The sequence below is a fragment of the Pecten maximus genome, chromosome 4 (genome assembly GCF_902652985.1).
Source record: "Pecten maximus chromosome 4, xPecMax1.1, whole genome shotgun sequence".
Classification (NCBI taxonomy): Eukaryota; Metazoa; Mollusca; class Bivalvia; order Pectinida; family Pectinidae; genus Pecten; species Pecten maximus.
In genome coordinates this window covers 3,202,386-3,225,053 of record NC_047018.1, presented here as the reverse complement: position 1 = coordinate 3,225,053, position 22,668 = coordinate 3,202,386, and the positions used below count along the sequence as shown (strand labels likewise).

The 22,668-nt window shown below is 36.9% G+C and overlaps 1 protein-coding gene across 1 annotated transcript in view; it reads right to left on the bottom strand.

Moving 5' to 3' along the window:
- Positions 1-468: 468 nt before the first annotated feature.
- LOC117324980 (afadin- and alpha-actinin-binding protein B-like) overlaps positions 469-22,668 on the bottom strand; it is a 56,294-nt gene continuing 34,094 nt past the window's right edge. The window contains exons 6-14 of the mRNA XM_033880832.1: positions 19,451-19,523; positions 19,017-19,182; positions 15,456-15,537; positions 15,097-15,204; positions 13,044-13,183; positions 10,117-10,308; positions 8,989-9,088; positions 7,485-7,608; positions 469-4,906 (exon numbers count right to left, since the gene is read on the bottom strand). Coding sequence (XP_033736723.1) covers positions 4,684-4,906; positions 7,485-7,608; positions 8,989-9,088; positions 10,117-10,308; positions 13,044-13,183; positions 15,097-15,204; positions 15,456-15,537; positions 19,017-19,182; positions 19,451-19,523 — 1,208 coding nt within the window. The 3' untranslated portion in view covers positions 469-4,683. The remainder of the gene's footprint in view (positions 4,907-7,484; positions 7,609-8,988; positions 9,089-10,116; positions 10,309-13,043; positions 13,184-15,096; positions 15,205-15,455; positions 15,538-19,016; positions 19,183-19,450; positions 19,524-22,668) is intronic.

Genomic DNA, 22,668 nt, shown 5'->3' with positions numbered 1-22,668 from the left:
TCCGAAATATTTTATAGGAACATTTTAATTGATTTAAGGTGGAAAATCTTGACTAGAGGAACTTTCCTAAAATTCTGTAATGCTTTCCTGTGGAAACTTTAAGTTAACAAATTTTGATGAAATTGGGACCTGTTCTACATTACATGAACTTCCATAGCAAAATGATGTATGCTATACAACCAATGTTAATAACCTCAATGTTCACTTTACAAAAATTCTGAGGAATCGTGTCTCGCCCACCAAACTTTTGACTCTCTGAAAGTTTAAAAACACATAAACCCTGCTAACGGTAGTTGAATCAGTCAAAACCTGATTTTATATACAGTAAAACCTCGCAATATCGCCATCTTCTGTTCTCTGCGATTTTGGCAATATAACGAGTTTGGTGGTGTATCGGGTTTGCCGCTCCAACCCAAGTTTGCTGTCCAAACCCTATGAATAGTGCTTCCATAACAACTGTAGACTTTGAAAATCAAAAACAATTTATTCATATCAAATTATTGCATCAAATTTTATTGGCTATTGTATCTCCGGACATGTCAGTAACACTTTGGTCTGACGTAGCTATTTTTTGGAACAAAGCAGATTTTAATGAATACAGTATTACTTTGCATTTCAACAGCTATGATGTCTAATTTCATCAAGGACTGTAATCATAAAGAACCTCATACGTGTATTAGGATAGAGATCTATAAAAAGCACTATTTTTTACAATGTTTATAAAATTGCATATCACCGATGTCAACTTCTCAATGGTTGAAGGAATGGACTCGCTAGGTCCGGCTCATTATAGAAACACAGACTATCTAGATATCATCACTACCGTAATAAGGCACAAGGATTAATGTTACACACATTGTACGAGAACAAATTGTTATGATATATATTGCAGGAAGCCTACAGTGTTTGGTGAAAAATTTCTCAGTAAAAAAAAAAAAAAAAAAAAAAAGTAACAGGATACATCAGTTTTTAATAATCAAAAACTATGTGAACTTTGTCATTACTAGAAAACATATTGTGTCGAGTCTCTATTTAATGATTTACCCCAGCAATTATGAAATATCAAAATTAAAACATTGGATATATTAATGTTTTAACATTTAAAGTGTAAGTTTGTCTAGATATGGAATGCTTTCCTATCAAAGATTGTGAACAGTGTAAATCAGAAACACAGGATCTCTGTTTGAATAAATGCCAACAAAATAATTCAATCACCAAGCTTGTAAGGAGTTTCTAGTATCGGTAATAAGTTCCCAACTGAACGCAGCCTTTAAGTACAACACCAACAGTAAACATTATTTACAACCAACAAAATAACTCTTCAACTGGAAATGAGCTCAATGTAAAATAAATTGGTCAATTTAGAAAAACAATGTAATAAGTAGTAGCAAAAATTAGTCCATATTTCAACACATATATATATATAATGCATGTATACAAAGTAAATATGTTAACGAAACTCATTGGAATGATTAGAAAAAAAACTTGATATGCAAAGTTGAATTTTGATACATGAGGTAATTTTTTATAGACGATATGTATTTTTTTAATTCAATATGATTGAATTTAGTGAAATGTGGAATGTTACTAGGCCAACAAAATATTACATATATGGAATAATAAAAAATCTCAAACAGTGGTCAGTCAAACAGACCTAAATGACAGTCTCACAAGGTATCACATACCCGTTACTGAACTGAACACATTACACATTGTCGATAATTACAACACACATTTTAATATTATTCCCATCACTCTCGTTCACACAACCAATCAAACAATCAACATTATTTGTAATATTTGACAATTTATACATTTAATATGACATTACAAATAAATACCTATTTTTCTCCATATTGTCATCAAAATTAATAATAAAAATGTCATCATTCAACTATACACAGCACTAGTAAGCAGTATCTAAATAGGAACAAGAGATCCGAGAGGGATCTTGGCGCCCATTATTGAATGATCAATATCAGTTGAGTGAAAAACTGATTTTTTCTCTTTCTTTTCCCTCTTTCTTCACACCAATTGATAACTTTATATAACATTATATACAATGTAGCAGGAGTAACCTGCAATTGTCAAAATCCAAGATGGCCATACTATTTGTCATCCATTTAGTTCTTTTAATCACACTTGCATTCACAAAAGGAGACCAAGGGGAACCTCTACATTTAGATTAGAGAAAGACCCATAATGGCCATTTAGTACTTCAAGAAATTATTAATGAAGTTTCATTGCCAACATCCAAGATGGCTGCCTCTTGACCATGTTGTTGTCAGGTTGGTCCAATACAAGATATGCATAACTAGGGATCAAGGGGAGCCTACATATGAAATTTGAGAACTAGCAGTAACAAACTTTAATTGTCAAAATCTAAGATGGCTGCCTGTCAGCCATATTGTTTTTCAATCTGTCCCAAAATGCAATATGCATAACTATGGACCAAGGGGAACATACATATGGAATTTGAGAAAAATCCCTTTCGTACTTTCTGACAAATAGCGATAACAATCTTCAATTGTCAAAATCCAAGATGGCTGGCTGTTGGCCATGTTGTTTTCCGATTGGTTCCAAAATGCAATATACACAACTTGGGACCAAGGGGAATTAATACAAGGAATAAGAGAATAGATCCCTTTAGTACTTCTGAGAAATGGCAATAACAAGAATTGTTTACTAAGGGATGGACAGACGGAATGATGGACGATGGGCCTCGGGCGCAGGGCAATTTGAATAGCCCACCATCTGATGGTGGTGGGATCAGGTGGTGGGCTAAAACAATTTCAAATCTATATATTTTCCATACTATCAACCTAGAGACAATAAAGTAGTTATACAATTAAACTCTTGAGACAAGCATTCTATTGACTAATTTTGTATCATCATACAATGACAAGAAGCATAATCATTTCATACAGGAAAGACACATTAAAATAACACTGAAGAAGTTGTCTTTAAGCTGCATAATTAACAAGCTAGATTGAATTACGTGTATTAGCATGAACCTTTCCCCATTATTGAGCTATATCACCAGAAAAAGATGTCTTCAACCAAACCATTAATGACATTACATAGAGGCCCCCTACTTCCATGTTAAAGGCAATGCTATTGAATGATTTACAAATGTTTGAGATCTGATGAAAAAATGAGACAAAGGCACCTCTATAAATATCATACACATAACGAGAACAGAAACTAGACTCCTATCACAAAAACAGAAACTAGACACCTATCACAAAAACAGAAACTAGAAGTAGTGTAACCCCTTGAGTCCAGAGATAAAAATTCTAATTTATTATTAATTTTTCAGGAAAAATGATACATGTATTCTGGTGGTAAATTAGCAGTCTTAGAAATGCAGATCACATTGCATATCTAAATATGATGTTGCTCCAATAAAAACAGAAAAAATTGATATTTAATATAAATAAATTTCAGTATTTTAGACTGGTATTTAGAATTGAAAGTCAATCTAACTGATAATTGACTACTTATGATACATATAACACTGCTGCTCACAGTAAACATTTAAGGGTAATTAAATGATATGGTAGTAAAAGGTCCCACTAATTCTTGTTTATGTAAACATGACTACAACTCTCTACAGTTACAACCCTACAGTGTTACTATAACCCCTCACTCTCTAGGGTTACAACCCTACAGTGTTACTATAACCCCTCACTCTCTAGGGTTACAGCCCTACAGTGTTACTATAACCCCTCACTCTCTAGGGTTACAGCCCTACAGTGTTACTATAACCCCTCACTCTCTAGGGTTACAGCCCTACAGTGTTACTATAACCCCTCACTCTCTAGGGTTACAACCCTACAGTGTTACTATAACCCCTCACTCTCTAGGGTTACAACCCTACAGTGTTACTATAACCCCTCACTCTCTAGGGTTACAACCCTACAGTGTTACTATAACCCCTCACTCCCTAGGGTTACAACCCTACAGTGTTACTATAACCCCTCACTCTCTAGGGTTACAGCCCTACAGTGTTACTATAACCCCTCACTCTCTAGGGTTACAACCCTACAGTGTTACTATAACCCCTCACTCTCTAGGGTTACAGCCCTACATTGTTACTATAACCCCTCACTCTCTAGGGTTACAACCCTACAGTGTTACTATAACCCCTCACTCTCTAGGGTTACAACCCTACAGTGTTACTATAACCCCTCACTCTCTAGGGTTACAACCCTACAGTGTTACTATAACCCCTCACTCTCTAGGGTTACAACCCTACAGTGTTACTATAACCCCTCACTCTCTAGGGTTACAACCCTACAGTGTTACTATAACCCCTCACTCTCTAGGGTTACAACCCTACAGTGTTACTATAACCCCTCACTCTCTAGGGTTACAACCCTACAGTGTTACTATAACCCCTCACTCTCTAGGGTTACAACCCTACAGTGTTACTATAACCCCTCACTCTCTAGGGTTACAACCCTACAGTGTTACTATAACCCCTCACTCTCTAGGGTTACAGCCCTACAGTGTTACTATAACCCCTCACTCTCTAGGGTTACAACCCTAGTGTTACTATAACCCCTCACTCTCTAGGGTTACAGCCCTACAGTGTTACTATAACCCCTCACTCTCTAGGGTTACAACCCTACAATGTTACTATAACCCCTCACTCTCTAGGGTTACAACCCTACAGTGTTGCTATAACCCCTCCAGGTCCTCATTACTGCCTGTACTCGACCTCCTTCTCCTGAACAGAATGCGTTTAGGACCAGGCGATTTTTCTGGTGAGCTGAGATTTCCAGGCGAGGTATGCTGATTATTACGTAGCGCTGACTTAGATGACCCAGATAACAGAGACTCAGAACTCAAGGCTTTCTTCACCTGGGGCTCCTCCTCAGGGGAGTACTTGTCATCCTTTCTCCTGTTAACATAAACATAGATATTGTACGTATATGATTTTAATTGTCAGAACTGTACACCTGATTTTGATTGTCAAAACTGTACATACCTAATTTTGATTGTCAAAACTGAACATACCCGATTTTAATTGTCAAAACTGAACATACCTGATTTTAATTGTCAAAACTGAACATACCTGATTTTAATTGTCAAAACTGTACATGCCTGATTTTAATTGTCAAAACTGAACATACCTGATTTTGATTGTCAAAACTGTACATGCCTGATTTTAATTGTCAAAACTGTACATACCTAATTTTAATTGTCAAAACTGTACATACCTGATTTTGATTGTCAAAACTGTACATACCTGATTTTGATTGTCAAAACTGTACATACCTAATTTTAATTGTCAAAACTGTACACACCTGATTTTAATTGTCAAAACTGTACATGCCTGATTTTAATTGTCAAAACTGTACATACCTGCGATCTTAATTGTCAAAACTGTACATACCTGATTTTAATTGTCAAAACTGTACACACCTGATTTTAACTGTGTTACGTGATAATAACAGAAAGATGAAAAACATATTTTATGTTGTGTGTTTAAACAACAAACAAAAGTTCGGTAGAGCTATTTCTACCAAAGAAATTTATTTAATTTGTTCATACTTTGGGGTGGGGCCCTTTATGTTATAGATTTATTTAAATTGTACATACTTAGGAGGTGGACCCCTTCATGTTATAGATTTATTTAAATTGCACATACTTTGGGGTGGGGCCCTATAAGATTTACTTAATTTGTACATACCTTGGGGTTGCCCTTTTGTATATCAGATATATTTAATTTGTACATACTTTGGGGTGCCCCTTTTGTATATTAGATATATTTAATTTGTACATACTTTGGGGTGCCCCCTTTGTATATTAGATATATTTAATTTGTACATACTTTGGGGTGCCCCTGTTGTATATTACATATATTTAATTTGTACATACTTTGGGGTGCCCCCTTTGTATATTAGATATATTTAATTTGTACATACTTTGGGGTGCCCCTTTTGTATATTACATATATTTAATTTGTACATACTTTGGGGTGCCCGCTTTGTATATCAGATATATTTAATTTGTACATACTTTGGGGTGCCCCCTTTGTATATTAGATATATTTAATTTGTACATACTTTGGGGTGCCCCCTTTGTATATTAGATATATTTAATTTGTACATACTTTGGGGTGCCCCCTTTGTATATTAGATATATTTAATTTGTACATGCTTTGGGATAGCCCCTTTTGTATATTAGATATATTTAATTTGTACATACTTTGGGATAGCCCCCTTTGTATATTAGATATATTTAATTTGTACATACCTTGGGGTGCCCCTTTTGTATATTAGATATATTTAATTTGTACATACTTTGGGGTGCCCCCTTTGTATATTAGATATATTTAATTTGTACATGCTTTGGGATAGCCCCTTTTGTATATTAGATATATTTAATTTGTACATACTTTGGGATAGCCCCCTTTGTATATTAGATATATTTAATTTGTACATACTTTGGGGTGCCCCTTTGTATATTAGATATATTTAATTTGTACATACTTTGGGGTGCCCCCTTTGTATATTAGATATATTTAATTTGTACATACTTTGGGATAGCCCCCTTTGTATATTAGATATATTTAATTTGTACATACTTTGGGGTGCCCCCTTTGTATATTAGATATATTTAATTTGTACATACTTTGGGGTGCCCCCTTTGTATATTAGATATATTTAATTTGTACATACTTTGGGGTGCCCCCTTTGTATATTAGATATATTTAATTTGTACATACTTTGGGGTGCCCCTTTTGTATATTACATATATTTAATTTGTACATACTTTGGGGTGCCCCCTTTGTATATCAGATATATTTAATTTGTACATACTTTGGGGTGCCCCCTTTGTATATTAGATATATTTAATTTGTACATACTTTGGGGTGCCCCTTTTGTATATCAGATATATTTAATTTGTACATACTTTGGGGTGCCCCCTTTGTATATTAGATATATTTAATTTGTACATGCTTTGGGATAGCCCCTTTTGTATATTAGATATATTTAATTTGTACATACTTTGGGATAGCCCCCTTTGTATATTAGATATATTTAATTTGTACATACTTTGGGGTGCCCCTTTTGTATATTAGATATATTTAATTTGTACATACTTTGGGGTGCCCCCTTTGTATATTAGATATATTTAATTTGTACATACTTTGGGATAGCCCCCTTTGTATATCAAATATGTTTAATTTGTACATACTTTGGTGCGGGGCTCTTTATATATTAGATATATTTACTTTGTACATACTTTGGGGTGGGGCCCTTTTGTATATCAGATATATTTAATTTGTACATACTTTGGGGTGGGGCCCTTTTGTATATTAGATTTATTTGATTTGTACATACTTTGGGGTTGGGCCCTTTATGTATATTAGATACACTTGTATATTCAATTTGTACATACTTATGTATATCAGATATATTTAATTTGTACATACTTTGGGGTGGTATTAGATGTATTTAATTTGTACATACTTTGGGAGGTCTTTTGGAGTGATACCCAGGACACGATACAATTCTGTGGTGGACGGAGTTTTGGGTTTACTAGACGGAGCTGGTGAAAACATTGGAGTGGACGGCAAGAGTCTGGTCCCTTCACCTGGTGAGAGGAGAGGAAGTTAACATACTGATAGTGATCGTACTACAAGTTACATGAGTAAGACAAGTGAGTGCAATTATTCCAAGGAAACCTGTTTGTGAAAAGTTGCAGAAAGCGTAAAAACCCAATACCACATACACACAATGAAAACTAGAACTGTCGCCAGGATGGCTGACTAATACCCCCGCAATCTGCACGAGTCAATGGTGAATTGAAACTGATAATTAGAGGCCAACTAAGACAACCCAGTAATATAGTGACCAGTTGCCATAGCAACCATAATTTTGAGAAAAACAAAGTGGCATGCACATCTACACATGGTCCTCTATATTTGTGTGAAGTTTCATTGAAATCGGCCCTTCGATTTAGGAGGAGTTGTCCGGACAAACTTAAAGTTATGGTTCTTATCAGAAAACCTGTTTATAGTGACCAGTTGCCATAGCAACCATGATTTTGAGAAAAAGAAAATGGCATGCACAACTACACATGGTCCTCTATATTTGTGTGAAGTTTCATTGAAATCGGCCCTTCGGTTTAGGAGGAGTTGTCCGGACAAAATGTGTCTACAGACAGACGGCTGGACGGACGGATGGACGGACAGACAACCTGATTCCAGTATACCCCCCTAACTTCGTTGCGGGGGTATAATCATGATTATTTCTTGATCGTTATACATAAAGACAAGAGCCCATTGGCCTTAATGGTCATCTGACTCCAAAGACCCTTGTACTATACATGGCGGTCATTGTGGATTTTGGACAGACCAGAAAAATAGCAACACTTGGACACAACCATCTCAGGGTCATTGCAGCCATGTTTGAGCTTAAATCCACTGGTGAAACATTAGCAGAGGTTTGAAATAGGCGTTGTTCAGGAAAACCATTATTGCACAATCATATTATAAAATGGCCTCTGTGTCAAAGTTTTTACGAGGCTGAAAAATAACAACACTTTCTTGGCTCCCCTTTCTTAACATTCTCACTAATTTCCAGCTCAATGGCACCAGTGGAACTGGAGAAGAAGTTTAAAATGTGTTTTTCAAGATGGCAGCTACGGTGGCCATCTTGGCTTTTGGACCAACCCGAAAAATAACAACACTTGGTTACGACCATCTCAGGAACATTTCAGGTAAGTTAGAGCTAAATCCCACAGGTAGAACCTGAGAAATGTGAAAAGTTTATGCACAGCGGACAACAACGGATGACAACGGATGAAGCACAATGACTATAGGTGTTTATCTTTTTTGATAATTTGTGCTAGCATGGAAACAAGTACTTCAAATAACTCTTTGCTAGAGAAGGATATCTAGATGTTCACATGATTATTACTTCGAGATGGAAATGGTATGGTCTACTTCGATGTGGTGTATTAACTAATTACCTTTAAGGGACTTTCTTTTGGAGGGAGTGGCTTTTACAAATGGCGAGATCTGTAGAAATTGGTTAATAATGGTCGTTCTCTCATCATCCAGAGCTTTTCTCTGTAATAAGAAGTAAAGTTATTCCTACATATTAAAGGTAATATTGGATAATTATTCAAATTTATTCTCAAATTTATCCAAGATATTGATATAACAAGTCACTTAGTACAGTATGTATACATGTATGTACGAGGGCTGATTGATATGTTGTGAGCCTCGTATTGAAGGAGGTACTCAAGGATGTTCTTTTGAAGTCCTACTCTTCTCAGACTAGATAGGGCCGTGTACCCAAGGACTGGTCTCATTTGGTTAGTTTATATCGACGAGGTAGCACTCTAAAGTAAACAAGACAAGCAGCTTTTGCAAAATGGACAAAATTGGTTAGGGTTTAGGGTTAGGGTGAAAGAGTCTGTTATTGCCATGGCTGCCATTCACGATTGTGGCTTTAAATTGATTGAGCATCCGCCTTCTTCACCTGATTTAGCTCCATCAGATTTTCATCTATTTCCAAAAATGAAAAAAGCTATTTCAGGCACCCTAACTTTAACCCTAATTCTAACATGCAGTGGATAACTTTCTGAACAGCCAAGAAAAGGAGTTCTATAAAAGTAGCATTCAGGCCCCTAAACGACGCTGGCAAAAGTGTATAGATACTGAAGGGGATTATGTTGAAAAATAATACATGTCCGGCAAAACTCAAATCCTTCAATACGAGTCTCACAACTTATCACTAGGCAAAACTCAAATCCTTCAATACGAGTCTCACAACTTATCACTAGGCAAAACTCAAATCCTTCAATACGAGGCTCACAACTTATCAATCAGCCCTCATATGAACAGATACACAAACTCATATTTAGCAAGAGATTGAAACCTATGTTTCAAAATGGCAGGATGCCCAATCTTGAAATGTTTTCATATACAGCTGTACACTGGGTATAATCTGTTGTCATAGCAACATTAGAAAAACATGAACTAATCCATCAGGCTAAGGGGGATGACTCAAGAACATCCCTGCAAAGTTGGAAATCAAACTTGGTGCATTTTGCCTCTCTACAAGATTGGAAATCTACTTTCGTGTAACTCACCTCCCTGCCAAGTCGTATTGCTGCCTCTGTGTACTGTTTTCGTTCTTCCTCAAAGTTAGCTTTCTCCTGGTAAAACAGGCGGCGTTGCTCGGACAAGCTCTCTTGTTCCTGTAGGATGCGCTCCTGTAGGAGGACTGACTCATCGATGTACGACGTCTCGACTGCTGCCTTAGTTTGGTTAAGTATGGATTGCTGCAGATTTTCCAAGAATTAAATTATATGTTTTCTTCCCAAAGAAAACTGTATATTAAAGTATTTTCAACTCATAAGACACTATTTAAACCTACCCTGGTAAAATTATACAGCATATCTTATACCATAACCACAATGTTTGAAACAAGAAATCGAAGCACAGAGGGCATTTATTATTCACCATGAATATTCCAGCAATCAAACAAACAAACAGTTTACAATTTTGCAATTTTCCTGTATTGACAATAAAACTTGATATCTTAGTTCCAAAACTATTGAAGTAAAATCAGTTGCAAAATGACTAATTTAAAATCCATTCTTTTCTACATCTGAAGTGGAATAGCAAATATAAGATTCATCTTTATCTCAATTAATGGGTCACACACATATGCCTGCAGAGGGGGCAGTATATGCTTGGCAGCTGTATAAAACACAAGACATCTACAAAGTAACCCTACTTTTCTATTTCCTAATTTTTACTGTTTCTGCAGTTTACCTAACACATACCTCTAGTGTCGGATCTGTGTATGTAGTTTATCTAACACGTACTTGTGGTGTTGTATATGTTTGTATAGTTTACCTAACACGTACCTGTGGTGTTGTATATGTATGTGTAGTTTACCTAACATGTACCTGTGGTGTTGTATATGTTTGTGTAGTTTATCTAACACGTACCTGTGGTGTTGTATATGTATGTGTAGTTTACCTAACACGTACCTGTGGTGTTGTATATGTTTGTATAGTTTACCTAACACGTACTTGTGGTGTTGTATATATATGTGTAGTTTACCTAACACATACCTGTGGTGTTGTATATGTTTGTATAGTTTACCTAACACGTACCTGTGGTGTTGTATATGTATGTGTAGTTTACCTAACACGTACCTGTGGTGTTGTATATGTATGTGTAGTTTACCTAACACATACCTGTGGTGTTATGTTTGCGAGTTTACCTAACATGTACCTGTGGTGTTGTATATGTTTGTGTAGTTTACCTAACACGTACCTGTGGTGTTGTATATGTTTCTATAGTTTACCTAACAGTACCTGTGGTGTTGTATATATGTGTGTAGTTAACCTAACACATACCTGTGGTGTTGTATATGTTTGTGTAGTTTACCTAACACGTACCTGTGGTGTTGTATGTATGTGTAGTTTACCTAACACGTACCTGTGTTGTTATGTTTGCGAGTTTACCTAACACGTACCTGTGGTGTTGTATATGTTTGTGTAGTTTACCTAACACGTACCTGTGGTGTTGTATATGTTTGTATAGTTTACCTAACATGTACCTGTGTTGTTATGTTTGCGAGTTTACCTAACACATACCTGTGGTGTTGTATATGTTTGTGTAGTTTACCTAACACGTACCTGTGGTGTTGTATATGTTTGTATAGTTTACCTAACACGTACCTGTGGTGTTGTATATATGTGTAGTTTACCTAACACGTACCTGTGGTGTTGTATATGTATGTGTAGTTTACCTAACACGTACCTGTGGTGTTGTATATGTGTGTGTAGTTAACCTAACACATACCTGTGGTGTTATATATGTTTGTGTAGTTTACCTAACACGTACCTGTGGTGTTGTATATGTTTGTGTAGTTTACCTAACACGTACCTGTGGTGTTGTATATGTTTGTGTAGTTTACCTAACATGTACTTGTGGTGTTGTATCTGTTTGTGTAGTTTACCTAACACATACCTGTGGTGTTGTATATGTTTGTATAGTTTACCTAACACATACCTGTGGTGTTGTATATGTTTGTATAGTTTACCTAACACATACCTGTGTTGTTGTTTATGTGTGTGTAGTTTACCTAACACGTACCTGTGGTGTTGTATATGTCTATGTAGTTTACCTAACATGTACCTGTGGTGTTGTATATGTTTGTGTAGTTTACCTAACACATACCTGTGGTGTTGTATCTGTTTGTGTAGTTTACCTAACACATACCTGTGTTGTTATGTTTGCGAGTTTACCTAACACGTACCTGTGGTGCTGTATATGTTTGTATAGTTTACCTAACACGTACCTGTGGTGTTGTATATATGTGTAGTTTACCTAACACGTACCTGTGTTGTTGTTTATGTTTGTGTAGTTTACCTAACATGTACCTGTGGTGTTGTATATATGTATAGTTTACCTAACACGTACCTGTGGTGTTGTTTATGTTTGTGTAGTTTACCTAACATGTACCTGTGGTGTTGTATATATGTGTAGTTTACCTAACACGTACCTGTGTTGTTATGTTTGCGAGTTTACCTAACACGTACCTGTGGTGCTGTATATGTTTGTATAGTTTACCTAACACATACCTGTGGTGTTGTTTATGTTTGTGTAGTTTACCTAACATGTACCTGTGGTGTTGTATATATGTGTAGTTTACCTAACACGTACCTGTGGTGTTGTTTATGTTTGTGTAGTTTACCTAACATGTACCTGTGGTGTTGTATCTGTTTGTGTAGTTTACCTTACACGTACCTGTGGTGCTGTATATGTTTGTATAGTTTACCTAACACGTACCTGTGGTGTTGTTTATGTTTGTGTAGTTTACCTAACATGTACCTGTGGTGTTGTATATATGTGTAGTTTACCTAACACGTACCTGTGGTGTTGTATCTGTTTGTGTAGTTTACCTAACACATACCTGTGGTGTTGTATATGTTTGTATAGTTTACCTAACACAAACCTGTGGTGTTGTATATGTTTGTGTAGTTTACCTAACATGTACCTGTATGAATTCCTTCTGCTGCTGTATGATGTCTTTGTACTGTTGGACCTGTTTCTGTAGTTTATCGACCTCCACACTTGGTACTCTCTGTGCTGATGGGATATGTCGAGGTGGACTAGATTTTGTCTTCTCTATCTTACCTGAAAGATAAGAAATTCATTAAACAAAGATACCATACTCCCTCTAAATTTGTACCCTGCCTGTCTATAAAGACTGCCAAATGGGAGGTGGAAAAATGGTCACTATAGACAGTTGACCAGTCAGTTTTAACATTTTCAGAAGTCAAAGCAATGCAGGTATATATATTTTATTTAAATCTTAAGGGTTAAATCTTTATTAAAAAAGACTTTTCCATAAAAGATCCAAGAATGAAATATAATTTTGTGGAGCCGTAGAAAAACATTTGACTTCCTCCACCTTATCCTAACTGTAGATCTAACTAGGACAACAGTGTTGTAATGGTGGACACTTCCCTCCACCTTATCCTAACTGTAGATCTAACTAGGATGACAGTGTTGTAATGGTGGACACTTCCCTCCACCTTATCCTAACTGTAGATCTAACTAGGACAACAGTGTTGTAATGGTGGACACTTCCCTCCACCTTATCCTAACTGTAGATCTAACTAGGATGACAGTGTTGTAATGGTGGACACTTCCCTCCACCTTATCCTAACTAGATCTAACTAGGACAATGTGTAATGGTGGACACTTCCCTACACCTTATCCTAACTGTAGATCTAACTAGGACAACAGTGTTGTAATGGTGGACACTTCCCTCCACCTTATCCTAACTATAGATCTAACTAGGACAACGTGTAATGGTGGACACTTCCCTACACCTTATCCTAACTGTAGATCTAACTAGGACAACGTGTAATGGTGGACACTTCCCTCCACCTTATCCTAACTGTAGATCTAACTAGGATGACAGTGTTGTAATGGTGGACACTTCCCTCCACCTTATCCTAACTGTAGATCTAACTAGGATGACAGTGTTGTAATGGTGGACACTTCCCTCCACCTTATCCTAACTGTAGATCTAACTAGGACAATGTGTAATGGTGGATACTTCCCTCCACCTTATCCTAACTGTAGATCTAACTAGGATGACAGTGTTGTAATGGTGGACACTTCCCTCCACCTTATCCTAACTGTAGATCTAACTAGGATGACAGTGTTGTAATGGTGGACACTTCCCTCCACCTTATCCTAACTGTAGATCTAACTAGGACAATGTGTAATGGTGGATACTTCCCTCCACCTTATCCTAACTGTAGATCTAACTAGGATGACAGTGTTGTAATGGTGGACACTTCCCTCCATCTTATCCTCACTAGATCTAACTAGGACAACAGTGTTGTAATGGTGGACACTTCCCTCCACCTTATCCTAACTGTAGATCTAACTAGGATGACAGTGTTGTAATGGTGGACACTTCCCTCCATCTTATCCTAACTGTAGATCTAACTAGGATTACAGTGTTGTAATGGTGGACACTTCCCTCCACCTTATCCTAACTATAGATCTAACTAGGACAATGTGTAATGGTGGATACTTCCCTCCATCTTATCCTAACTGTAGATCTAACTAGGATGACAGTGTTGTAATGGTGGACACTTCCCTCCACCTTATCCTAACTGTAGATCTAACTAGGATTACAGTGTTGTAATGGTGGACACTTCCCTCCATCTTATCCTAACTGTAGATCTAACTAGGATGACAGTGTTGTAATGGTGGACACTTCCCTCCACCTTATCCTAACTGTAGATCTAACTAGGACAATGTGTAATGGTGGACACTTCCCTCCATCTTATCCTAACTGTAGATCTAACTAGGACAATGTGTAATGGTGGACACTTCCCTCCATCTTATCCTAACTAGATCTAACTAGGATGACAGTGTTGTAATGGTGGACACTTCCCTCCACCTTATCCTAACTGTAGATCTAACTAGGACAATGTGTAATGGTGGATACTTCCCTCCATCTTATCCTAACTGTAGATCTAACTAGGACAAGCTTTTATTAACGACTATATCAGGTGTATACTTACTTTGAGGTATACTGCCCTTTTCCATGGATTTCCTGATAAGCTTAAACATCTCCTTAAATGAGTGCCGTAGATTATCCTTCATCAAGTCATATGGCATTTGGAAATAACCTTGGGAAATCAATTATACACAGTGACTGTATGTTAACAAGTGAATTCAAATCTACTGTAAAATTTATAAAATTTATGGTATAAATTATGACCTTTCTTACCTAAACATTATCAATTAAATTAAATCAAATTACAATTTGGCTTTCCATGTTATCAGTATGTTTTCTATTTTATATCAAATAACACATATATTTCCAAGTTATCAGTAATGTTTTCTATTCTGATTAAAAGCCATGAACAATGAAGTGTACCATCTGAAAGGTCTTTCATCGTGACAGAGAAAATCCCATCATCTTCATCATCACTGTTGACAGATAACTCCCCAACATCATTCTGCAGTGTAGAATTGTATCATCAGATTATTCTATCAGATAATACATGTATTTTATATATGTTATGATTTAGGCTCTCATAACCTATAAGATTTATAAAACAAGTCTGGCCATTAGAGATGTATACCTGAGGTATTTACTGTTCAAAATGTTTAAGCAAACAGAGTTTTTCCCAAGAAATTATTCATTCTAACTCTGGGAAGCAAGAGTTAACCCCCACAACAACCCTGAAGCCAAATATTAGAACTCTATATGATATAGTTTACAGATATAATAACAACTCTTGCACCAAAAACAAAATATTTAGAAAACAATGCTAACTTTGACACTGATGCAATGCCGGGTCGACAACATAAGATCTCCCTCTTTTTCCAGCTAAAAATTAAGGACCTTTGATACAGTCAATATTGTGTTATAACAACCTTTAAGAATCTGTAACATTGACCTCAGGGAATATTTTTATTATACAAGGAGGGTATAACACAATATAAACCTCACAAAAGGTCCATAATTGATGAATATTTAAGAAGTGTATAACTGAGGGTTAGAAAGTTAGTTATTGGTTTACCACCTATATGACTCTTCCTGTAGTTAAGTTTCATCTCACTGACTATACTCAGTAGGCATAAACTGAGGGTATATAAATATAGTTTGAAAAGAGTATTGCCTGAGGATCTGTGTGACTAGATTGGACATGAGAGTAGTTTACCTGGAGGTCTGTGTGAGTAGATTGGACATGAGGGTAGTTTACCTGGAGGTCTGTGTGACTAGATTGGACATGAGGGTAGTTTACCTGGAGGTCTGTGTGAGTAGATTGGACATGAGGGTAGTTTACCTGGAGGTCTGTGTGACTAGATTGGACATGAGGGTAGTTTACCTGGAGGTCTGTGTGACTAGATTGGACATGAGGGTAGTTTACCTGGAGGTCTGTGTGACTAGATTGGACATGAGGTTAGTTTACCTGGAGGTCTGTGTGACTAGATTGGACATGAGGGTAGTTTACCTGGAGGTCTGTGTGACTAGATTGGACATGACAGTAGTTTACCTGGAGGTCTGTGTGAGTAGATTGGACATGAGGGTAGTTTACCTGGAGGTCTGTGTGACTAGATTGGACATGAGGATAGTTTACCTGGAGGTCTGTGTGACTAGATTGGACATGACAGTAGTTTACCTGGAGGTCTGTGTGACTAGATTGGACATGAGGTTAGTTTACCTGGAGGTCTGTGTGACTAGATTGGACATGAGGGTAGTTTACCTGGAGGTCTGTGTGACTAGATTGGACATGACAGTAGTTTACCTGGAGGTCTGTGTGATTAGATTGGACATGAGGGTAGTTTACCTGGAGGTCTGTGTGACTAGATTGGACATGAGGATAGTTTACCTGGAGGTCTGTTTGACTAGATTGGACATGACAGTAGTTTACCTGGAGGTCTGTGTGACTAGATTGGACATGACAGTAGTTTACCTGGAGGTCTGTGTGACTAGATTGGACATGAGAGTAGTTTACCTGGAGGTCTGTGTGACTAGATTGGACATGAGGATAGTTTACCTGGAGGTCTGTGTGACTAGATTGGACATGACAGTAGTTTACCTGGAGGTCTGTGTGACAACATTGGACATGAGAGTAGTTTACCTGGAGGTCTGTGTGAGTAGATTGGACATGAGGGTAGTTTACCTGGAGGTCTGTGTGAGTAGATTGGACATGAGGGTAGTTTACCTGGAGGTCTGTGTGACTAGATTGGACATGAGAGTAGTTTACCTGGAGGTCTGTGTGACTAGATTGGACATGACAGTAGTTTACCTGGAGGTCTGTGTGACTAGATTGGACATGAGAGTAGTTTACCTGGAGGTCTGTGTGACTAGATTGGACATGAGGATAGTTTACCTGGAGGTCTGTGTGAGTAGATTGGACATGAGAGTAGTTTACCTGGAGGTCTGTGTGACAACATTGGACATGAGAGTAGTTTACCTGGGGGTCTGTGTGACTAGATTGGACATGAGAGTAGTTTACCTGGAGGTCTGTGTGACTAGATTGGACATGAGGATAGTTTACCTGTAGGTCTGTGTGAGTAGATTGGACATGAGAGTAGTTTACCTGGAGGTCTGTGTGACAACATTGGACATGAGAGTAGTTTACCTGGTGGTGTGTGTGACTAGATTGGACATGAGAGTAGTTTACCTGGTGGTGTGTGTGACTAGATTGGACATGAGAGTAGTTTACCTGGTGGTGTGTGTGACTAGATTGGATATGAGAGTAGTTTACCTGGAGGTCTGTGTGACTAGATTGGACATGAGAGTAGTTTACCTGGAGGTCTGTGTGACTAGATTGGACATGAGAGTAGTTTACCTGGTGGTGTGTGTGACTAGATTGGACATGAGAGTAGTTTACCTGGTGGTGTGTGTGACTAGATTGGATATGAGAGTAGTTTACCTGGGGGTCTGTGTGACTAGATTGGACATGAGAGTAGTTTACCTGGTGGTGTGTGTGACTAGATTGGACATGAGAGTAGTTTACCTGGTGGTGTGTGTGACTAGATTAGACATGAGGGTAGTTTACCTGGAGGTCTGTGTGACTAGATTGGACATGACAGTAGTTTACCTGGAGGTCTGTGTGATTAGATTGGACATGAGGGTAGTTTACCTGGAGGTCTGTATGATTAGATTGGACATGAGGGTAGTTTACCTGGGGGTCTGTGTGAGTAGATTGGACATGAGAGTAGTTTACCTGGAGGTCTGTGTGACTAGATTGGACATGACAGTAGTTTACCTGGAGGTCTGTGTGACTAGATTGGACATGAGAGTAGTTTACCTGGAGGTCTGTGTGACTAGATTGGACATGACAGTAGTTTACCTGGAGGTCTGTGTGACTAGATTGGACATGAGGGTAGTTTACCTGGAGGTCTGTGTGACTAGATTGGACATGACAGTAGTTTACCTGGAGGTCTGTGTGACTAGATTGGACATGAGGGTAGTTTACCTGGAGGTCTGTGTGACTAGATTGGACAGGAGAGTAGTTTACCTGGGGGTCTGTGTGACTAGATTGGACATGAGGGTAGTTTACCTGGAGGTCTGTGTGACTAGATTGGACATGAGGGTTGTTTACCTGGAGGTCTGTGTGACTAGATTGGACATGAGGGTAGTTTACCTGGAGGTCTGTGTGACTAGATTGGACATGAGAGTAGTTTACCTGGAGGTCTGTGTGACTAGATTGGACATGAGGGTTGTTTACCTGGAGGTCTGTGTGACTAGATTGGACATGAGAGTAGTTTACCTGGAGGTCTGTGTGACTAGATTGGACATGAGGGTAGTTTACCTGGAGGTCTGTGTGACTAGATTGGACATGAGGGTAGTTTACCTGGAGGTCTGTGTGACTAGATTGGACATGAGGGTAGTTTACCTGGAGGTCTGTGTGAGTAGATTGGACAGGAGAGTAGTTTACCTGGAGGTCTGTGTGAGTAGATTGGACATTGGGACGTTTACCTGGAGGTCTGTGTGAGTAGACTGGGCATCAGAAGAGTGGTTTATGATGGTCCCTAACTCATGCTGCATATATACAAGGCAGTCTCGGAGATCTGTGTTTTCTATCATCAGTTCCCGTTGTTTGTCCTCATAGTTGTGAATCACAAGCTGGTACATCTCCTCCTGTCTGTAATAAACAAATCAATCATGTTATAACTCTTGACAGACATCCAAATTCAAAATTATTGACTGTAAATTGATTCAGGATAGAAATTGATGGGCAGAATCTTTTCTGAAAACAGTACTAACCACAAATATTTTTAAAATGGAAAATTTGTTGACATGCTACTGTTTATTTTGCTGCCTCATCAATTAAACATTGGAGGGCTAATACAGCACTTAAAATCCTAATGTTTTCAACATCAACTAAGACATTACATGACACTTAAACTTACTTATCATGTGACCCTGTTTTCCACTGACTCCGCTTGCCATCTGCTCGCTGTAGAGAGTTTGCAATGTCAAGACCTGCAAAAATAACCAACCATTTCATCATGTCATTTTTATATAAGGAACCCATCATGTCATCTTTATATAAGGAACCATCATGTCATCTTTATATATGGAACCAAGCATGTCATCTTTATATAAGGAATCCAGCGTGTCATCTTTATATAAGGAACCCATCATGTCATCTTTATATAAGGAACCATCATGTCATCTTTATATAAGGAACCCATCATGTCATCTTTATATAAGGAACCCATCATGTCATCTTTATATAAGGAACCCATCATGTCATCTTTATATAAGGAACCATCATGTCATCTTTATATAAGGAACCATCATGTCATCTTTATATAAGGAACCCATCATGTCATCTTTATATAAGGAACCCATCATGTCATCTTTATATAAGGAACCCAGCATGTCATCTTTATATAAGGAACCCATCATGTCATCTTTATATAAGGAACCCAGTGTGTCATCTTTATATAAGGAACCATCATGTCATCTTTATATAAGGAACCATCATGTCATCTTTATATAAGGAACCCATCATGTCATCTTTATATAAGGAACCATCATGTCATTTTTATATAAGGAACCCATCATGTCATCTTTATATAAGGAACCCATCATGTCATCTTTATATAAGGAACCCATCATGTCATCTTTATATAAGGAACCATCATGTCATCTTTATATAAGGAACCCAGCATGTCATCTTTATATAAGGAACCCATCATGTCATCTTTATATAAGGAACCATCATGTCATCTTTATATAAGGAACCCAGCATGTCATCTTTATATAAGGAACCATCATGTCATTTTTATATAAGGAACCCATCATGTCATCTTTATATAAGGAATCCATCACGTCATCTTTATATAAGGAACCATCATGTCATTTTTATATAAGAAACCCATCATGTCATCTTTATATAAGGAACCATCATGTCATTTTTATATAAGGAACCCAGCATGTCATCTTTATATAAAGAACCATCATGTCATCTTTATATAAGGAACCATCATGTCATCTTTATATAAGGAACCATCATGTCATCTTTATATAAGGAACCAAGCATGTCATCTTTATATAAGGAACCCATCATGTCATCTTTATATAAGGAACCATCATGTCATCTTTATATAAGGAACCCATCATGTCATCTTTATATAAGGAACCATCATGTCATCTTTATATAAGGAACCCAGCATGTCATCTTTATATAAGGAACCATCATGTCATCTTTATATAAGGAACCATCATGTCATCTTTATATAAGGAACCATCATGTCATCTTTATATAAGGAACCATCATGTCATCTTTATATAAGGAACCATCATGTCATCTTTATATAAGGAACCCATCATGTCATCTTTATATAAGGAACCATCATGTCATCTTTATATAAGGAACCCATCATGTCATCTTTATATAAGGAACCATCATGTCATCTTTATATAAGGAACCCATCATGTCATCTTTATATAAGAAACCCATCATGTCATCTTTATATAAGGAACCATCATGTCATCTTTATATAAGGAACACATCATGTCATCTTTATATAAGGAACCCAGCATGTCATCTTTATATAAGGAACCATCATGTCATCTTTATATAAGGAACCATCATGTCATCTTTATATAAGAAACCCATCATGTCATCTTTATATAAGGAACCATCATGTCATTTTTATATAAGGAACCCATCATGTCATCTTTATATAAGGAACCATCATGTCATCTTTATATAAGAAACCCATCATGTCATCTTTATATAAGGAACCCATCATGTCATCTTTATATAAGGAACCCAGTGTGTCATCTTTATATAAGGAACCATCATGTCATCTTTATATAAGGAACCATCATGTCATCTTTATATAAGGAACCCATCATGTCATCTTTATATAAGGAACCCAGCATGTCATCTTTATATAAGGAACCCATCATGTCATCTTTATATAAGGAACCATCATGTCATTTTTATATAAGGAACCATCATGTCATCTTTATATAAGGAACCATCATGTCATCTTTATATAAGGAACCATCATGTCATTTTTATATAAGGAACCCATCATGTCATCTTTATATAAGGAACCCATCATGTCATCTTTATATAAGGAACCATCATGTCATCTTTATATAAGGAACCCATCATGTCATCTTTATATAAGGAACCATCATGTCATCTTTATATAAGGTACCCATCATGTCATCTTTATATAAGAAACCCATCATGTCATCTTTATATAAGGAACCATCATGTCATCTTTATATAAGGAACCATCATGTCATCTTTATATAAGGAACCATCATGTCATTTTTATATAAGGAACCCATCATGTCATCTTTATATAAGGAACCCATCATGTCATCTTTATATAAGGAACCATCATGTCATCTTTATATAAGGAACCATCATGTCATTTTTATATAAGGAACCCATCATGTCATCTTTATATAAGAAACCCATCATGTCATCTTTATATAAGGAACCCAGCGTGTCATCTTTATATAAGGAACCATCATGTCATCTTTATATAAGGAACCCATCATGTCATCTTTATATAAGGAACCATCATGTCATCTTTATATAAGGAACCATCATGTCATTTTTATATAAGGAACCCATCATGTCATCTTTATATAAGAAACCCATCATGTCATCTTTATATAAGAAACCCATCATGTCATCTTTATATAAGGAACCCAGCGTGTCATCTTTATATAAGGAACCATCATGTCATTTTTATATAAGGAACCCATCATGTCATCTTTATATAAGGAACCATCATGTCATCTTTATATAAGGAACCCATCATGTCATCTTTATATAAGGAACCATCATGTCATTTTTATATAAGGAACCATCATGTCATCTTTATATAAGAAACCCATCATGTCATCTTTATATAAGGAACCATCATGTCATTTTTATATAAGGAACCCATCATGTCATTTTTATATAAGGAACCATCATGTCATCTTTATATAAGGAACCATCATGTCATCTTTATATAAGGAACCATCATGTCATCTTTATATAAGGAACCATCATGTCATCTTTATATAAGGAACCATCATGTCATTTTTATATAAGGAACCATCATGTCATCTTTATATAAGGAACCATCATGTCATTTTTATATAA